This window comes from Hyla sarda, unplaced genomic scaffold, assembly GCF_029499605.1.
Source record: "Hyla sarda isolate aHylSar1 unplaced genomic scaffold, aHylSar1.hap1 scaffold_58, whole genome shotgun sequence".
In the NCBI taxonomy this organism is placed as follows: domain Eukaryota; kingdom Metazoa; phylum Chordata; class Amphibia; order Anura; family Hylidae; genus Hyla; species Hyla sarda.
This window is the reverse complement of record NW_026610592.1, coordinates 348,823-368,990: the sequence shown is the minus strand read 5'-3', so window position 1 is coordinate 368,990 and position 20,168 is coordinate 348,823. Positions and strand designations below refer to the sequence as shown.

The 20,168-nt window shown below is 42.8% G+C and overlaps 1 protein-coding gene and 1 long non-coding RNA gene across 20 annotated transcripts in view; both read right to left on the bottom strand.

Annotated features, from left to right (window-relative positions):
- The window catches only part of LOC130340261 (golgin subfamily A member 6-like protein 22), a 548,567-nt gene that overhangs the window by 350,343 nt on the left and 178,056 nt on the right, over positions 1 to 20,168 (bottom strand). For 17 of the 19 annotated variants that reach the window (XR_008880418.1, XR_008880419.1, XR_008880421.1 and 14 more), the window contains 3 exons: positions 8,481 to 8,534; positions 3,140 to 3,175; positions 782 to 1,054 (listed from right to left, as the gene is read on the bottom strand). Coding sequence is in view for 13 of the 19 variants with exons in the window: in XM_056554161.1 (XP_056410136.1) it covers positions 782 to 1,054; positions 3,140 to 3,175; positions 8,481 to 8,534 (363 nt within the window). In the remaining 6 variants the exon portion in view is untranslated. The remainder of the gene's footprint in view (positions 1 to 781; positions 1,055 to 3,139; positions 3,176 to 8,480; positions 8,535 to 20,168) is intronic. The other 2 variants (XM_056554153.1, XM_056554156.1) reach the window with 2 other exon arrangements.
- LOC130340268 (uncharacterized) lies at positions 10,745 to 20,113 on the bottom strand. Its single transcript, XR_008880428.1, has 3 exons — positions 20,033 to 20,113; positions 13,927 to 13,980; positions 10,745 to 11,080 (listed from the first exon to the last, which is right to left on the bottom strand). It is a non-coding gene; the product is annotated as an uncharacterized LOC130340268 (long non-coding RNA).

The following is a 20,168-nucleotide window of genomic DNA, read 5'->3' as shown; positions in this document are numbered from 1 at the left end:
CCTCTTTATGTTAAAGGGGTTATCAAAGGAGCTAAAATGGCATAAACTTTTCCCTCTCTCCAGTGGCTGGGAAGCGAAGGAAGGTCATACCTTTTCAGCTGTCTTGATAACCTCTTTAACAGCGCCTCCTCCAGACTCCAGTGGTCTTAAGGGAGTCTTGTCCTCCAATCTTTGATCTTAAAGGGGGTCTCCTCCTACCCCATATGAGGCAAATGAACCCTCCTGATAGTAATGGCGCCTCATTTGCCTCTACATGTTAAAGGGGTTATCTCAGCATCTAAAATGGCATTATCTTTCCCTGGTTCCCAGTGGCTCACTTCAAGCTTGGTCTCTTTCCCTGTTGACTTATCACCTGGAATAAAAGGGGGGGAATGAGATGGTGGGTCAAGTACTTTGTTGTGGTCACCACATGTGGGCAAAACCATGCCTCCATATGGTAGCCAATGTACACACAATGTTGCATACATTTGCTGCCACTGGTTTCACCTGCATGTAAAGGCTTCAGCATAGTACCTGCTCTGCCATCTAAGATCTACCTTTTCATACCAGAAGGTATTAGGAAGAGTAGAGACCAAATCAGAAGTGAGCTGCTGGGAAGGGAAGAAAGGTAATACCTATTGATAATCTCTTTAACAGCGCCTCCTCCAGACTCCACTTGATGTTAAGGGAGTCCTCCACATTTGGTAAAGAAAAAGTTTGTTACGCTGCTGATGAAGGCTCTAGTTGGTGTACAAAACCACGTGCAGCAAGTTAGCTCTTCTTCTTCTTCTTCTTCTATTACCTTTTCATCTTTCTCCTTCTTTACCTCTTCCTCTGCTTCATTCTGCCCTTCATTCTTCTCCACTTGTTCTTTCTCCTTTCTGTCATTCTCTTCCTCCTTCTCTTCTTTTTTTTCTTCATTGTCCCCTTCATCCTGCTTCTCATCTTCGTTCTCCTTCTCCTCTTCATATTTCTTCTTTTTCTCCTTCTCTTCCTCTTCTTTTTCCTCCCCTTCATCCTCCTCTTTTTCCTCTTCCTCTTCTTTGTTTTCCTTCTCCTTCTTCTCCTCTTCTTCCTTCACACATAAGTAAATCAGATAATCTGTATGATTTGCCTCATCCAGCCTTCCATGATTGTTGTAATATCCTCCGTCAGAAAGGGTTGCTCTCGACTAGAACAGTATCAGGGGATCCAAAGCCAAGACTTTGACATAATGAGACAACAGAGGTCCAACGATGGTGTCTTTATTTGTAGGCAATTTTGGGCAAATATCACTTTTCTCTAGGAAATACTTCTTTTAGGTTGACTCATGAATGATAACAACAAGGTTTATGAAACAATGAACAAGAAGAAAGATATGTGTAGCTCACTTTAACAAAATAAACTAGTAACCAAGGTTTCTGATGTTGTGCATAACCACAGAGGGCTTATACTACAATGCAAAACAATTAATTACAGAGAAAATAAAAAATCAGTCCTCAAGGATGCAGTAAAAATGTCTTAATCCATATCCACAGGTTGAAGGTAAGAGTATAATTGAGGAGGGTCTGACTGCTGGGACCTCCACGATCTCCAGAACTGCAGTCCGTCTCTTATCTCTGAGCGCGTGTTGTAGGATGTATGGAGTGGGATGTATGTAAATCACTTAGATCAATAAAGGACATATGTCCTGCATAAATCTGTATAAGTCATCTAACCATTGCTCATACAAGTCCCCTTGGGCATTGGTCACCAAACTCTAGACCTACAAAAGTTGCAAAACCACATCTTCCAGCAAGCCCCAACAGTAATTGGCTGTTAACGTGTAAAGAAAAAGAAATCTGTTTTTACAAATATAAATTAACCCTCCCCATACAAAAAAGTAAAGAAAAAAAAATGTTGTTTGCATATTTGGAATAACTGCATGTATAATTATCCTAACTCATAAAACTTAACCTTATTAATCCTGCATGGGGAATGACTTATACAGAAAAAAAGAGCCCTAAAATGATTCCACAGGTGTAAAAAGGGGTACTCTGGGAAACTAAACCTATAGCCCATCTTTTCCTCTCATCAACGTATTTAATTGTCTAAATATCATTCATTAGCTATATAGAGCAGTCTCCCCTCTTTAGTTGTTACTTATGTGCATAAAGTGAGGGAATGACATCATCCAGCCATCCACTCTGTCTCTGTCCTAATAACTATCTGAAAGCAACCCCCACCTTCCTGTGAGACACAGACCATGTGGTTTCTACCCTGCACTGATGGTCATGCTCTCTTTAGTGCTAAGAACTGTGAGGTGTGTGAAGCCTCAGCCAATCAGACACTGAACCTCTCTCTGCTGCTCACTGCAGAAGGGAGCCAGCTGACAGAGCAGTGCTGCAATGATTGCTGGGAGATGTAGGCAAGGCGAGGGAAAGATGGCAAAGAATTTCAAGAAGCCAGAGAAGACAATGCATATCAGGCAGGATAGTTTACAGGGAACATATCCAGGTAGTGTGGTTGCTTTGGTTTGTGCTCTTTTCATAAATATATATATTATATAAAATTGAAAATAGTAGTTAAGGAGCACCATGAAGGGGCTTCTAGCCCTATATAATAGATCTGTGGGTGCTCAGCCAGCTCCAACGTTGACCAAAGGTGCATCAAACAAAAATAGTCCAACAGGAAGCATGAAGCGGCACTCCAGCGATTTCAAGCATGCTTGATAAAGACTCCATTGAGAGGGTCGAAATGTAGCACTATGGGTGAATAAAGTAACTTTTTCTTATCTTGAAATCGCTGGAGTGCCGCTTCATGCTTCCTGTTGGACTATATATATATATATATATATATATATATATATATATATATATATGTATATATATATATATATATATATATATACTTCCCTGGATTACCTCTTTAAGCATATGTGTACATTTTAAAAGCATCAACATAACATGTCAGTTAACGAGCATAATAAACAATGTATAAAAAATAGCACCCCCAACTCAGATAAAAAAAAAAAAAAAATTTGTGTTCGTTTTCACCTTAAAATAAATTTTTTGTTTCCCAGCATATTTTATGAAACATTTTTATGACTATAAGAAGAGAGGAGGAAAAACTGAAACTGCAAAAAAATGAAAATTGCCTCTGTCTATAAGGAGCTAATATGGTTATTTGTTATATCACTTACATAGTATTGGGTGATCCTTAGTTCCTGTTCTCTGTTCTGTCCACATGAAAAATAAAACAGAAATAAGTTATTGTTACTTCAATCTAATGTAGGTATTCAGAACATACTTATGTATTGAAGGGCTTATCTATTAATAAAGAAAATATCTATAAGAAAAGAGCGCACGTAGTCTCTGTCTTCTAGAATACTGCAGCATTCTGTGTAATTCTATTTAGAAGATCTTTTAGAAACTAGATTATAACAAATCCTTCATATTCATCATGTCTTTAAAACTGAACCCATGTGACCGTTGTGAAGAAAGCCTTTCTTATATCTACATCATATGTTAGCAGGGACATTTGCACGAGTATACGAAGTTCATACCTATATCCTGACTGATACCAATATCAGTACATCCCTACAATCTTCTGTGAGGGACACTATACTGAGATCTAACTACTGTGTGGGGCACTATAGTGTCCATTGTGCCCCTGGTGAAGTCCTGTATCAGCACACCCCTACCCCCAAAAAAGCCAGCTGCACAGGCATACGCTGCTATCTACATGGTGGTTTGTACTGGTAGGTGATGAAATATAAAGTTCAATGGTGGTATATACAGGTAGGTGATGTAATATACAGGTACATGATGCTATATACATGTATATAGTGCTATGAATCAGTACATGAAAGTATATACAGGTACATCCTCTCACCGTGTTACCGCATTCTCTCCCCTGCCATCACCAATCACATAACTAAAATCTTTCATTCCTCCTTCAAACATTCTGTCATAACCCCATTTCTGAAGAAAACATCTCTGGATCCTGTGCAGCTAACTATTGACCTGTCTCTCCACTTCATCTCCAAACTCCTGGAATGCTTGGTCTATTCCCACCTAATCCATTATCTCTCCAGGAACTCTCTCCTTGACCCCTTACTGTCTGGATTACATTCCCCATTCTCCACAGAAACTGGCTTAACCGAAGTCACTAATTATGTCTTATGGTTAAATCTAATAGCAATTCTCTCTACTGATTCTTCTTGATCTCTATGCAGCATTTGACACTGTAGATCACCAATTACTTCTTGCTATACTCCACTCCATTGTTCTTAAAGATTCCTCTCTCTCCTGGTTTTTGTTTCCTACCTCCGTGAACGCTCCTTCGGTGTATCAATCCCTATCTCTAGCTATTTCCCTGCTGCTCTTGTTGTTGGGGTTCAGGGACCCTTCCTGGGCCTTCTCCTCAGTAGATTTGAACTCCAGTACCATCTCTCCGCTGATGACATACAGCTCTCTACCTCTTCCCGTATCATCACCCCCGCACTCCTACAGAACACCAGCAACTTTCTCTTTGCTGTCTCTAACATTGTGTCCTCCCTATTCCTGAAAAGAAATCTTTCTATTACAGAACTTCTTGTATTTCCTCCATTTAATCTACCTAAACCTGACATCTCCATCTCGGTGAGTGGTACAACCATTACTCCTGGACAGTAAACCCGCTGTCTTGAAGTTATGGTAGACTCAGATCTGTCTTCCACGCACCCCTCATTTACTGCTGAAACAACCAAAACTATTGTGGATGCTTTAATTCATTCCCACCTGGACTACTGAAACTCTTTACTAATAGGCCTTCCCTTCTCTAAACTCTCCCTCTCCAGTCCATCCTAAATGCCACTGCCAGATTCATCTTTCTCTACAGCTGTTATGTGATCTTAAAGGGATACTCCGGTGGAAAACTTTTTTTTTTAATCAACTGGTGCCAGAAAGTTAAACAGATTTGTAAATTACTTCTATTAAAAAAAATCTTAATCCTTCCAGTACTTATTAGCTGCTGAATACTACAGAGGAAATTATTTTCTTACATAGAGCTCTCTGCTAACGTCATGACCACAGTGCTCTCTGCTGACACCTCTGTCCATTTTAAAAACTGTCCAGAGTAGGAGAAAATCCCCATAGAAAACATATGCTGCTCTGGACAGTTCCTAAAATGGACAGAAATGTCAACAGAGAGCACTGTGGACATGATGTCAGCAGAGAGCACTGTGTTCCAAAAAGAAAAGAATTTCCTCTGTAATATTCAGCAGCTAATAAGTAGTGAAATGATCTAAAGTTAACATCTTCTTTAATCTGAACCCCTCAATTCCACCTCTAAGACTTTGCTTGTGCTGCACCAGTTCTCTGTAATGCAATACCTCGGACCATCAGGCTTATACCCATCTTCCTCAGTTTCAAACATGCCCTAAAGACACATCTTTTAAAGCAAGTGTATTCCCTAAATTTGGTCTCCCCTTTTATTACTACGTCTCTTCACTGGCAGTGTTATTATATGCTCTATGTATTTTAGACCTTATGCAATTGGCTGGTGGCTGGAATTGAGGATTTACGTTTTGTGAATAGCCCGGTTTATTCACAACTTTAAATATGCCTGTAAATATTTGTAGGATTCCTTTGGGAAAAGTTCAGCACTTTCTTCTGTGTATTATAATTCACAGCTTTATTGTAGATCTATAGTGCAAGCATGGGTGTCCATGGGGAAATCGCCCCTTCTGGAAAAATGATCACAGAGGGAACATTCACACCACGATTTCTTCATACAGTCGCCGGATCGCCGGAAATTTCAAAACCGTCCGCTGCTGTATCCTCGACAGACCTGTCTCATTGATTTGCATGAGCCAACTGGAGTTAGATAGTGACTCTGGTCAGATCATTTTTCACAACAAAATCTGGTTTTGTTGCTGGACGGAAAAACCATGGAATGTTGCGGTTTAAGTCCGGCAATAAAACTGATGCGGTGCAAAAATGAGCCGACCAAAGTCACTATCTGACTCCAGTCTCAAAAATGAGAATGAGATGTGGCGTGGGTCTGGCGGGGATACGGCAGTGGCCAACTTTGAAATTTCTACAGGTGATCTGGCAAACGTATGATAAAAATAGTGGTGTGAATGTAGTCTAACTTGATGTCAGAAAGCAATTTCGTCCTGCTTTAGCTGCATGGAAATACCCCATATGTGACCCTAAACTGATACCTTGAAATACGACAGGGCTCTGCAATGAGAGAGCTCCATGCGCATTTGAGGACTAAATTAGGGATTGCATAGGGGTGGACATAGGGGTATTCTACACCAGTGATTCCCAAAAAGGGTGCCTCCAGCTGTTGCTAAACTCCCAGCATGCCTGGACAGTCAGTGGCTGTCCGGAAATGCTGGGAGTTGTTGTTTTGCAACAGCTGGAGGCTCCGTTTTGGAAACACTGTCATACAATACGTTTTTCATTTTTATTGGGGGGGGGGGGGGGGAACAGTGTAAGGGGGTGTATATGTTGTGTTTTACCCTTCATTATGTGTTAGTGTAGTGTAGTGTTTTTAGGGTGCATTCGCACTGGCGGGTTACGGTGAGTTTCCAGCTAGGAGTTTGCTCTGCAGCTCAAACTTCAAGCAGGAAACTTACTGTAAACCTGCCCGTGTGAATGTACCCTGTACATTCACATGGGGGGGGGGGGGGGGGGGGTCAAACCTCCAGCTTTTTCAAAATTACAACTCCCAGCATGTACTGACAGACCGTGCATGCTGTGAGTTGTACGTTTGCAACAGCTGGAGACACTCTGGTTGGAAAACCTTCAGTTAGGTTCTGTTACCTAACTCAGTATTTTCAAACCAGTGTGTCTCCAGCTGTTGCAAAACTACAACTCCAAAACTGTAGTTTTGTAACATCTGTAGGGCTACAGTTTTGAGACCACTGTATAGTGGTCTCAAACTGTAGCCCTCCAGATGTTGCTAGGCAACTCATCGGCTTCCCTAGGATCCAGGGAGCCAGCCGCACAACATCGTTGCCCACCGATCACCGTCGCCCGCAGCCTCCGCAGATCGGTAAGTGACCTTCGGCGCCGGTCCCTGTCTGTTTCTCCGTCCTGCCCCGCCTATTGTGGGTGGGCAGAATGGGGAAACCGAAAGTAACCCCCCCCCCCGCCCCCGATCTGCTATTGGTCGTCGCGTCTATACGACCAATAGCAGGGATAGGAGGGGTGGCACCCCTGCCACCTCACTCCTATCCCTTCAGGGGGATCGCAATCCCCCTTATATTCCGGGTCACCATAGACCCGTAATTGCACAAATCGCAAGTGTGAATTCACTTGCGAGTTGCCGCGTTCGCCGACATGGGGGGGGGGGGTTCTGAAGGATTTCAGCAGGCATCCCGGTCCGATCCCCGCCCGGCGCGCTGCGGGGACCGGAATACTCCATGACGTACGCATACGTCATGGGTCCTGGTCCTTAAGTACCAGGGTGTCATGACATACGCGTATATCAAGGGTCCTTAAGAGGTTAAAAAAGTAGTTTTTTGGACTATTGCTTTTGGAAGGGAGGAGGGAGGGACGGAGGGACAGACGCTGTGGCTGTATGAGTTCCTAAAATTCCTTATGGCACCATGGGATATGAGGAATGAAGGTTCTTCTACTCTGGACAGTTCTTTGGGCTGGGTAAATAAGCTTGATATATCCTAGGAAAGAGGAACCTCTGGTGCCAGTTTCATCGATGGAAACAATGGTGCAGGTCATTTATACTGTGTGCACAGATATTTGGGGTCTATTAGGGTTAGCTACATAGACATAAGATTACTGACACATTCATCAAAACTGGTAAAATCTGCCATAACATAATCTAGGGGGCATTTATGAAGCCTCATCAGCATACAGGCTCCCCTGCCAGCGTACGGGCTCCCCCCACCAGCGCACAGGCTCCCCTGTCAGCGTACGGGCTCTACTGTCAGCGTACGGGCTTCCCTGCCAGCGCACAGGCTCCCCTGTCAGCGCACGGGCTCCCCTGCCAGCGTACGGGCTCCCCCCACCAGCGCACAGGCTCCCCTGTCAGCGTACGGGTTCTCCTGTCAGCGTACGGGCTCTCCTGTCAGCGTACGGGCTTCCCTGCCAGTGCACAGGCACCCCTGTCAGCGTATGGGCTCCCCTGTCAGCACACAGGCTTCCCTGCCAGCGCACAGGCTTCCCTGCCAGCGCACAGGCTCCCTGGATTTATGAAGAAGCAGACACCTCTATATAAGTCCAGTAAACCTGTGCACCCATGATGATATCTCCGCCAGCTCTGAGCAAGGGGAGATCTTAGCAGCAGTTTAGGCTGGCAGTGTAAACGGTGAGCAACCACACCCCTTTTCAATAGGTCACACCCCTTTAGCAAGTACCGTCTTAAACAGCAAATAATCACACATCTGCAGTTAGTGCACAAATTGTGCAATTATTTGCCTTTTTCACAAATCAACAAAAATATCACAATTGATGAATCCCCTGAATGCCTACTAAACTTTATATGTATACTTTTATATAACAAATTTGATTATCTCCAATGTCACTTACTTCTTCCTGGAACGCTGTGATAATGTCTATGGCCCTTCTGTTCATCTCAAAGACCTAGAACAGAACAGATTAAACTTAGTTTTATTCAGCTCATTAAACATATTATGGCGTAATGTATTATATCTATACATTATGATGAAATAAAATGATCTTGTTTTACTCATTTCCCCTATCAAATGTCTTTATTTGTATCTTATCTAAGTAATAATCTATAGGACGAAGCCTAAGGCTAGAATTACACTAAAGCTTTGTACTGGTGTCTTTTTTAGGCTAAAAAAACACCAGAAAAAATGCATGAAAAACTGCCACTGATTTTTTTCAGGTGTTTTTTCAGGTGTTTTTACCTTTTGGCAGATTCCTTGTGGGTGTATTTTAACAAATTTAGTTTGGTACAAGAGAAAAAAAATTTAAAATGAAGAAGTAGGGATGGGAAAATTTGTAGGGAATTAAGTATTTCTTTTTTATGACAAAAAGTTTTTTACATTTTCAATCAGGTAATGATTGATGTGAGCGGTCAGGGACGTGAAAATGTAGCCGGCAATAGCCCAAATGGATAAAGGGTCCATGTAATTGTAAAAATAATATATATTTTTATCTTAATTTTCTAAAACTTTTTATTAATAATGTTTTTGATGTATTTTAATAATGATATTTTTAATAAATACAGTGTAAAATCCGATTTCAACTATATGTGCGTGATTATTGTGGTACTACAGAGTCTGTTCAATGTTGGGAGCAGTAGTACCTGCACTAAGTGACAGATCACAGCGGGTCTCACTCCTGAGACCCATTGTGATCATAATTTCTAGTCATGAGAAGCAGGTGACACGCAACACCGCTCCACATCCCTGCACTGTACCGTACTCCGGCCAGTGATGTGAACAGAACTTCACATAACTTATTCATGTTTGCCGGTGATTGGCCGGTACTGTATGGCCAATCACAGCGGTCAGCATCCGTGCCTTCGCAGATAAATCAGATTTGCTCGAAAAACGCCATGTTTTCAACATGAGGTCGTTTTTGAAAATCACCCACTGAGCCAAAAAGATTTATAAAATGCCAAACTCAAAAATGGCAAGTGGACCTAGCATTTTGCAGTTCCTTATTGAAATCTGGCTGCAGCGCTTTTTCAAGGCAAAAAACTCTGTGCGACAGAATGGGGGCAATTTTGCACAAAATCCCAAGTGGAATTATAGCCTAAGGGTCTATTCACACAGCAGAATTTGCGCTTGTGGAATTCTGCCTCAAATGAAAGCCCAATAGACTTCTATGGGATTCCTCTCTCCCATTAACACTTCTGAATTTCTGCACAGATTAAGCACAAATTCCGCATAAAATCCACAAGCCAGAAACCACCCAAGGAAGCGGAATTGGTGTGGAAATTCTGCTGTGTGAATAGACCCTAAAGGGTTTGTCCCATTATTAACCCCTTAAGGACGCAGCCCTTTTTCACCTTAAGGACTGAGCCCTTTTTCGCAATTCTGACCACCGTCACTTTACAAATTAATAACGCGAAAACGCTTTTACCGAATATTCTGATTCTGATTGTTTTTTCGTGACATATTCTACTTTATTTTGGGGGTAAATTTTCGGCGTTACTTGCATCCTTTTTTGGTGAAAAATCCCAAAATTTCATGAAAATTTAGAAAATTTTGCATTTTTCTAACTTTGAAGCTCTCTAATTGTAAGGAAAATGGATATTCCAGATACATTTTATTTTTCTTCACAAACATAATATGTCCACTTTATGTTGGCATCATAAAATGGACATATTTTTGCTTTTTGAAAAAATTAGAGGGCTTCAAAGTAGAGCAGCAATTTTCAAAAATGTCATGAAAATTACTAAATCTGAAGGGACAGATGTTACAGAACTACAACTCCCAGCATGCCTGGGCAGTCGAGGCATGCTGAGAGTTGTAGTTTGGCAACATCTGGAGGGCTACTGTTTGGGTACCACTGTAACAGTGGTCTCCAAACTGTGACCCTCCAGATGTTGCAAAACTACAACTCCCAGCATGCCCAGACAGCCTTTGGCTCTCTGGGCATGCTGGGAGTTGCAGTTTGGCCCCCCTAGTGGTTGCCACAGTAAAGATCGATTTACTTTCACTTTCAATTCCACCCCCCCACTGTGGATTCCCTACCTGATCAGGATCCTGCAGGCTCAAGCGAAGATCCCAGGTCCCCAGGCATCTTCTCCTGCAGGTACGGCCTCCATCTTCTTTCCAGAGCCCCTTGACAACCAGGGGGGGGCAGATTTCAGCAGGCATCCGGCTCCGGTCCCCAACCGGCTAACGGTGGGGACCGAAATTCCCACGGGCATATGGATACGCCCTGCGTCTTTAAGGACTCGGAATGCAGGGCGTATCCATACGCCCTGCGTCCTTAAGAGGTTAAGATGTATACCCTATTCCCAGAAAGGGGGATAAGTATGCAGTATGATTGCAGGGGTCTCATTGTTGGGACCACCTGTGATATCGAGCATGGAAAGGCAGTCATGTATGTGCTCTGCCTCTCTATACATTGTGTATGGGTTGGCTGTAGATAGTTTACTTTACATCTGTTATGAATTGCTGGTCTTGGTAAATCTATCATATTAGGTACTAAGAAAAATAAAGAAATAAATATTAACATAGATTTCAACATTGCCTTTTTGAAAAGATGGCATCAAACATCCAGGATTCAGGATTTTAGGCTCTATTTTGGGGGACAGATACTTAGAAAGGAGGAGATGTGTCAAAATCTGTGCAGAGGAAAAGTTGACCAGTTGCCCATAGCAACCAATTAGATTTCTTTTTTTTCTTTTTCAGAGGCTTTTTTAAAAATGAAAGGAGCAACCTGATTTGTTGCTATGGGAAACTGGTAAATGTTTCCTCTGCACAGGTTTAATAAATCTTCCCCACAATTGAAAAAAGATTAAAAAAAAAAAGTTAATCAAGTTCAACCTATATGCCTATTGTGTCACTACTGTGTTGATCCAGAGGAAGGCAAAAAAAAACCTTATAAGGCTCATGCCAATTGCCCAATACCAGGTGGAAATGTTCCTTCCTGATTCCAAATATGGCATCAGAATAAATCCCTGAACCAACGTTCTGTCCTTTTGAATCTAGTATCCATAACCTGTAGTGTTATTACTCTCCACTAAGAGGTAAATGTCGATGGCCTGTCTTTAGGAAAGGCCACCAATATTTGATGGTTGGGATGCTCCCTGAACACCATGGGGGAAATGTTATCAAAACCTATGTCTAGGAAAAGTTTACCAGTTGCCCTTACAACCAATCAGAGTGCTTCTTTTATTTTTCAGAGGCCTGTTCAAAAATTGAAGAAGCAATCTAATTGGTTGCAATGGGCAACTGGTCATCTTTCTCATCTTCTTCATTATGTCTACAGGATTAGCAGGTTGTCCATATAGGCAGCTGTGAATGATAATGCAGGGCAGTTCCATTAAAGTGAAAGAGCGCAGCCTATCAATGTGTTAGACCTTTAAAGAGTGGAAAACAAATGTTTTCAAATCAACTGGTGCCAGAAAGTTTAACAGATTTGTAATCCTTCTAGTACTTATCAGCTGCTGTATACTACAGATATACTACAGAGAAGTTTGTGTAGTTATTTCCAGTCTGACCACAGTGCTCTCTGTTGACACAACTGTCCATGTCAGGAACTGTCCAGATTAGAAGCATAATCCCATAGAAAACCTCTCCAGCTCTGGACAGTCCCTAACATGGACAGACTGGACTTGTCAGACTGTGAAGAATTTCACAAATTTCTCTGTAGTATATCTGTAGTATACAGCAGCTGATAAGTACTAGAAGGGTTAAGATTTTTAAATAGAAGTAATTTACAAAACTGTTTAACTTTATAGCATCAATTGATTTGAAAACATAATTTTTCCACCGGAGTTCCCCTTTAAATAAAAAAATGAATCATATGCTGCTGGGGCAGGAAAAATAAAATATAGATAGATATATATCTAGCCCAATGCCCTGTTGGTCCACCCCAGCTTTGTTTCGCCCCGGTTAGGTCCCCCGATCTTTCTTCTTCACAGTAGTGTCCTCTGACAGCCAGTTATTGGCTGAGCGAGCAAGTCCTGGACTAATTGCCTGTCTCAAAGGCAGGAAGAAAAGAGAAGATCAGGGGACCAGGAGACACACAGGAGCTGCGGGGGACCAAGGCTGGGTTCGTATGGCCTTTTAGGCTATTTTCCCCCTGTCACAGCCACATTTTTTTTTTTTTTTTTTTAGAATGCAGTCTGTCACATGTGCTAAGTGTGAACCTGCTTTCATCCGTGAAGAGCACAGGGCAACAGTGGCGCATTTGCCAATCTTGGTATTTTCTGGTAAGCACAACCCCCACCTGTGGATGTCGGGCCCTAATACCACCCTCATGGAGTCTGTTTCTGACCGTTTGAGTAAACACATGCACATTTGTGGCCTGCTGGAGGTCGTTTTACAGGGCTCTGGCAGTTTTCCTCCTGCTCCTCCTTGCACAAAGGCCGAGGTACCGGTCCTGCTGCTGGGTTGTTGCCCTCCTACTCCATGTCTCTTGATGTACTGGCCTGTCTCCTGGTAGCGCCTCCATGCTCTGGACACTACGCTGACAGACACAGCAAACCTTCTTGCCACAGCTCACATTGATGTGCCATCCTGGAAGAGCTGAACTACCTGAGCCACTTGTGTGGGTTGTAGACTCAGTCTCATGCTACCACCAGAAGGAAAGCACCGCCAGCATTCAAAAGTGACCAAAACATCAGCCAGGAAGCATAGGAACTGAGAAGTGGTCTGTGGTCACCACCTGCAGAACCGCTCCTTTATTGGGGGTGTTTTGTTAATTGCCTATAATTTCCACCTGTTGTCTGTTCCATTTGCACAACAGCATGTGAAATTGATTGTCAATCAGTGTTCTTCCTGAGTGGACAGTGTGATTTCACAGAAATGTTATTGACTTGGAGTGCAATTGTGTTATTTAAGTGTTCCCTTTATTTTTTTGAGCAGTGTAGTAATATCTTCATCTGCACCATCCCCGGAGGACATTTCTGTCCACAGGGATGGGGAGGATTTGCAGTTTGTAAGTCCCCCCCCCCCCCAGCAGCCCTGTAAGTAGCCCCCTAGACGGGAGCTATACTTATCTAGTCTCGCCGCTCTGGGTGCAGTAATGTCCCCTCGGCATGATTGACAGCCCACGTCACTACTCAGTTCCTTAATCCGACAAAACAGAGGAGGGAGGAGATGCTGCTGAAACTTAGCACCAACTGTTTGACTCTTCAGCTGGTAACACAGGCGATCATCAAAACTAAATGTATGGGTAATCTTATCCCTCTAGCACCTAAATGCAAAGATCTGCAGATTCTACACCTTGTATGGAGATGATTCAGGAGAAGATTCACTTTAACAGAGCAATTATTATTCACAACTATAGGATTAATGAAAGTCAACACAAACATGAGATTTACCTCGTCATCCGTGTAGTCATAGTGGGGTGTCCTTTCAAAAGTGTGGCGCTCCATCTCCAAAAAAAGAGACAGAGGTCAGCTTATTGACTCGTTCTGTAAACAGTAAAGACATATTCCTGCACAATATTCATATAACCTGATTGATTAGTGATTGACATATACAATTATTCTTTATATATTTACCACATTACTATTTGTATGATAAAAAAATATGAGGATTTTTCTATGTATTTTCTGCACCAGTGTTTTGTTGATTTCTGTTTCTTGTTGTCATCAATAGGAACCTTCAGGGTTGGACACAGAAAGCAGAGGTCACCTGCATAAGAACAGCATGTCGGCCTTTCATAGAGCTCCCCCTCATGTTCCTCTAACAACCCAACAGTATCTGTAAGCTATGAGATGTATTATTACATGCAATCTAATGGGCAGTAGGAAGCTGCCTATAAGGTGGCAGTGGATCCTTTTACTACTTGACCCCTATACAATAGTCTGCACATGAAACATGTCCACCCCTGGGAACCTTCATTGTTACTTCCAATGGCTGAATATCTCTCCCAATCATGTGATCACTGGGTTGCTTGGCTTATTACAGGACAAAGCTCTTATACCTGTCCTGATAGGGTATGTTCACATGGGGTAGATACACTATGGAAATTTTTTTTTTGCATTTTAACCCCTTAGGGACCAAGCCAATTTTCACCTTAAGCACCAGAGCGTTTTTTGAACATCTGACCACTGTCACTTTAAGCATTAATAACTCTGGGATGCTTTTACTTTTCATTCTGATTCCAAGACTGTTTTTTTCCTGACAAAATATACTTTATGTTAGTGGTAAATTTTTTCGATACTTGCATAATTTCTTGGTGAAAAATTTCCAAAATTTGATGCAAAAATTGAAAATTTAGCATTTTTCTAACTTTGAAGCTCTCTGCTTGTAAGGAAAATAGACATTCCAAATAAATTATATATTGATTCACATATACAATATGTCTACTTTATGTTGGCATCATAAAGTTGAAATGTTTTTACTTTTGGAAGACATCAGAGGGCTTCAAAGTTCAGCAGCAATTTTCCAATTTTTCACAAAATTTTCTAAATTGGAATTTTCAGGGACCAGTTCAGATTTGAAGTTGATTTTGAAGGGCCTTAATATTAGAAATACCCCACAAATGACCCCATTATAAAAACTGCACCCCTCAAAGTATTCAAAGTGAAATTCAGTAAGTGTGTTAACCCTTTAGGTGTTTCACAGGAATAGCAGCAAATTGAAGGAGAAAATTCTAAATCTATATTTTTTACACTGGCATGTTCTTGTAGACCCAGTTTTTGAATTTTTACAAGGGGTAAAAGGAGAGAAATCTTCCTAAAATGTGTAACCCAATTTCTCTTGAGTAAGGAAATACCTCATATGTGTATGTCAAGTGTTCGGCAGGCGCAGTAGAGGGCTCAGAAGGAAAGGAACAACAATGGGATTTTGGAGAGTGAATTTTGCTGAAATGTTTTTTTGGGGTCATGTCACATTAAGGAAGCCCCTATGGTACCAGAAAGCAGAAAACGCCCCATGTGGCATACCATTTTGGAAACTACACCCCTCAAGACACGTATAAAGGGATCCAGTGAGCCTTAACACCCCACAGGTGTTTGACGGCTTTTCATTAAATTCGGATGCGTAAATGAAAATAATTATATTTTTCACTAAAGTGCAAATTTTTTTCCCAAATTTACAATTTTTACAAAGCGTAATGGGAGAAAATGCCCCCCAAAATTTGTAACCCCCTCTCTTCTGAGTATGGAAATACCCCATGTTAGGACGTAAAATGCTCTGAGGGTGAACTACAATGCTCAGAAGAGAAGGAGTCACGTTTGGCTTTTGGAAAGCAAATTTTGCTGAAATGGTTTTTGGGGGGCATGTCCCATTTAGGAAGCTCCTATTGTGCCAGAACAGCAAAAAAATAACATGGCATACTATTTTGGAAACTACACCCCTCAAGGAATGTAACAAGGGGTACAGTGAGCCTCAACACCTCACAGGTGTTTGACGACTTTTTGTTAAAGTTGGACGTGTAAATTTTTAATTTTTGCAAGGGGTGATAGGAGAAAATTACCCCTAAAATTTGTAACCCCATTTCTTCTGAGTATGGAAATACCCCATGTGTGGACATCAAGTGCTTTGCTGGCGCACTACAATGCTCAGAAGAGGAGGAGCGCCATTGAGCTTTTAGAGAGAGAATTTGTTTGGAATGGAAGTCAGGGGCCATGTGCGTTTACAAAGCCCCCCCGTGGTGCCAGAACAGCGGGACCCCCCTCATGTGACCCCATTTTGGAAACTACACCCCTCACAGAATTTAATAAGGGGTGCAGTGAGTATTTACTCCCCACTAGCGTTTGACAGATCTTTGGAACAGTAGGCTATGCAATTTAAAAATTTCATTTTTCATTTTCACAGACCACTGTTCCAAAAATCTGTCAGACACCTGTGGGGTGTAAATGCACACTGTACCACTTATTACATTACATGAGGGGCGTAGTTTCCAAAATGGGTCACATGTGGGGGGGTCCATTGTTCTGGCACTATGGGGGCTTTGTAAACACACGTGGCCTTCAATTCCGGACAAATTTTCTCTCCAAAAGCCCAATGGCGCTCCTTCTCTTCTGAGCATTGTAGTTCGCCCGCAGAGCATTTTACATCCACACAGTGATTCCCAAACAGGGTGCCTCGAGCGGTTGCTAAACTGGGGGGACAGTGTAAGGGGGTGTATATGTAGTGTTTTAGCCTTAATTATGTGTTAGTGTATTGTAGTGTAATGTTTTTAGGGTACATTCACACGGGCGGGTTTATGGTGAGTTTCCAGCTAGGAGTTTGCGCAGCTCAAACTTCAGGAAACTCACTATAAACTCGCCCGTGTCAATGTACCCTGTACATTCATATGGAGGGGCAAACCTCCAGCTGTTTCAAAACTACAACTCCCAGTATGTACTGACAGACCGTGCATGCTGGGAGTTGTACTTTTGAAACAGCTGGAGGCACACTGGTTGGAAACCCTTCAGTTAGGTTCTGTTGCCTAACTCAGTATTTTCCAACCAGTGTGCCAGTCCAGCTGTTTCAAAACTACAACTGAGATGTAGTTATGCAACAGCTGGAGGTACGCAAATACAACTCCCAGCATGCCGAGACAGCTATTTGCTGTTTGGGCATACTGGGATTTGCAGTTTTGGAACATCTAGAGGGCTACTGTTTAGAGACCGCTGCACAGTGATCTCCAAACTGTAGCCCTCCAGATGTTGCTAGGCAACTCACCGGCTTCCGTAGAATCCAGGGAGCCACATCGCTGTCCTCTGCCGCCACCGATCCCCGCCCACTGCTGCTGATCGCCGCCCGCTGCCGATGGGTAGGTGGACCTCCGGCGCTGTTCCCCGACGGTTCCCCGTTCTGCCCAGCCTACGTTAACCCCCGCCCCCGATCTGCTACTGGTCGTCGCTTCTGAACGACCAATCCCCGCCCGCTGCCGCTGATCGCCGCCAGCTGCCGATGGGTAAGTGGACCTCCGGCACTGTGCACCGACGGTTCCCCGTTCTGCCCGGCCACTGTGGGTGGGCAGAATGGGGGAACCGAACGTTAACCCCCCCCTGCCCCCGATCTGCTATTGGTCTTTGCTTCTGAACGACCAATAGCAGGGATAGGAGGGGTGCCCCCCCTGCCACCTCACTCCTATCCCTTCAGGAGTATCGTGGGTGTCTTGGACAACCCCGATCCCCCTTAATTTCCGGGTAACCGGGTCACCGTAGACCAGTATGAATTCACCAGTGATTTGCGGCAATTGCCGACATGGGGGGGGGGGGTTGATCTCAGGACCCCCCTGGGCATTTGCACGGGGTGCCTGCTGATAGATATCAGTAGTCAACCCGGTCCGGTCCCCGCCCGGTGCGCGGCGGGGACCGAAATTCCCACGTGCATACAGGAACGCCCTTGGTCCTTAAGTACCAGGGAGCGAAGGCGTACCTGTACGCCCTTGGTCCCTAAGTGGTTAGTAAACAAATTGCTAAACAAAAGAATGCAGAAATGGTATGTAAAACTAAACTACTGATACAGTGATCCCTCAACTTACAATGGCCTCAACATACAATAGTTTCAACATACAATAGTATTTTCTGGACCATTTTAACTTGAATCCAGACTCAACATGGCTGGAAGAACTGACCAATCAGAACGGATATTTTACTGGAAAAACCCTTGTTACTGAAGTGCATGCACTGAATTCCTGTCCGATAGCACCCTCTACAGTGCAGGGAGGTATTACATGTTCTGTACTACTCTTTACCTGTGCCAGGGTTAGCTGCTCCTTTGGACACCAGGTAAAGGCGACTCCATGATACTTTTTTTGGACATTGTGTGTACTATACAGGACCCTGAAGAAGCTCCTGTCCTCTACATAGACAGTGATTTACAGCAACCAGCAGATCTTTCGTACTTTTATATGTAAGGACTTGCTTTATCTATATTAGTTATCTACCTATTTTTGTTTACTCCTCCCTTTTTCCTATTTTTGGATAAAATTTTGGAGGCTTCAGAACCAATTACCATCTTTCCATAGAGTTATGGTCTCAACATACAATGGTTTCAACATACAATGGTTGCCCTGGAACCAATTAATATTGTAACTTGAGGGACCACTGTACTAACTTATATTAGACAGTCTAAAGATGTGCCAGATTTATATCATACAGCTACTGTGATAAATTTGGTGATTTTGAAAGTTTTACACTGTCCAAGAATCAATAGTATTAATATATCTGCTCCCCTGACAAACAAAAAATATTACCAAAACCAAAATTTACAGCCTGGTCCAGAATTCTGATGTAAACAATTAACTGTACATAGAACACATGGCAAGGGGGAGAGAGGTGCACTGATTCTTATATCATGTGACTCAAGGAATTCTATTGAAAAATGCCCTTTCTTCCACCTAAAGAGGACTATGAGAGGAGTAACACCACAATTTTTTTAAGAAAAGGAAAAAAACAAAAACAAAAACAAAAAAAAACAACAACATAGCTAGTGAATGCAGTGATTTTGAAAAGTTTCCATTGAGCCCAAAAAAACACCACTAAAGGGTGAGGTAATGCCAAAAATTAAAGGATAACTCCGGGATGTAACAACTTATCCCCTATCTAAAGTGTTAGATCGCTGGGGTCTGACCACTGGGGCCCTCCGTTATCTCCCGCATGGAGCCCCGGCTCCCTGCATGAAACAAGCCCTTTCGACCACAGCACGAACCTGTGGCTGACACGCCCCCTCCATGCAGTCCTATGGCAGAGCCGGAGATTGCCGAAAGCAGCGCTCCAGCTCTCCCATAGAGCTGCCCGGAAGGGGCGTGTCGGCCGCCGCTTTGTGTGGTGGTCAACACGCCCCATTCATGCTGAGAACTGGGGCACCGTTCGGGAGATCCAGCTGTCAGATCCCCCGCGACCTTAGGATAGGGGATAAGTTGTTACATCCAGGAGTTATCCTTTAAAACACTATGTAGGTATGGAATTTCATATTTTCCTATTGACTCCTAGCTAACATCTGGCAGCGGTAGTTTTGTCCCAAATGCATTTTGGGGGCATTTTTTTTCCAGCCTAAAGCAGTGCTCTCCAACATGTAGAGGAAGAGTGGTGCAGTTGCCCATAGCAACCCATTGGATCGCTTCTTTCAAATATTTTGATAAATCTCCCCCATAGAGCCCAGTTCATATAATAATAAGATGATATATGTGCCAGGCTGTGACCAGTTAGTGCCCATCACATGCCAGTCTCATGACCTATTATTTCAGACATATATTTACAGTTGGAGCAATATACAGCTATAATATACATTGGGAGGGAGATTTATCAAAACCTGTGCAGAGGAAAACTTGCCCAGTTGCCCATAGCAACCAATCAGATATCTTCTTTCATTTTAAAAAGGGCCTGTCCAAAATGAAAGAAGAGATCTGATTGGTTGCTATGGGCAACTGGACAACTTTTCCTCTGAACAGGTTTTGATAATTCTCCCCCTGGATGTGTAACTGGACAGAAATATGTGACGATATTAATGAGGGATAATATAGTTTAGAGTAGGACTTACCACTGGATGATCCGGAAAGGATGGTATAACCGGAAAGTGAGGTGTTACCTGAAATAAAAGCACAGACACACAGACACACAACAACAAACAACACACACAGACACTAAGACGCAACAAATAATACAATAATGCACTT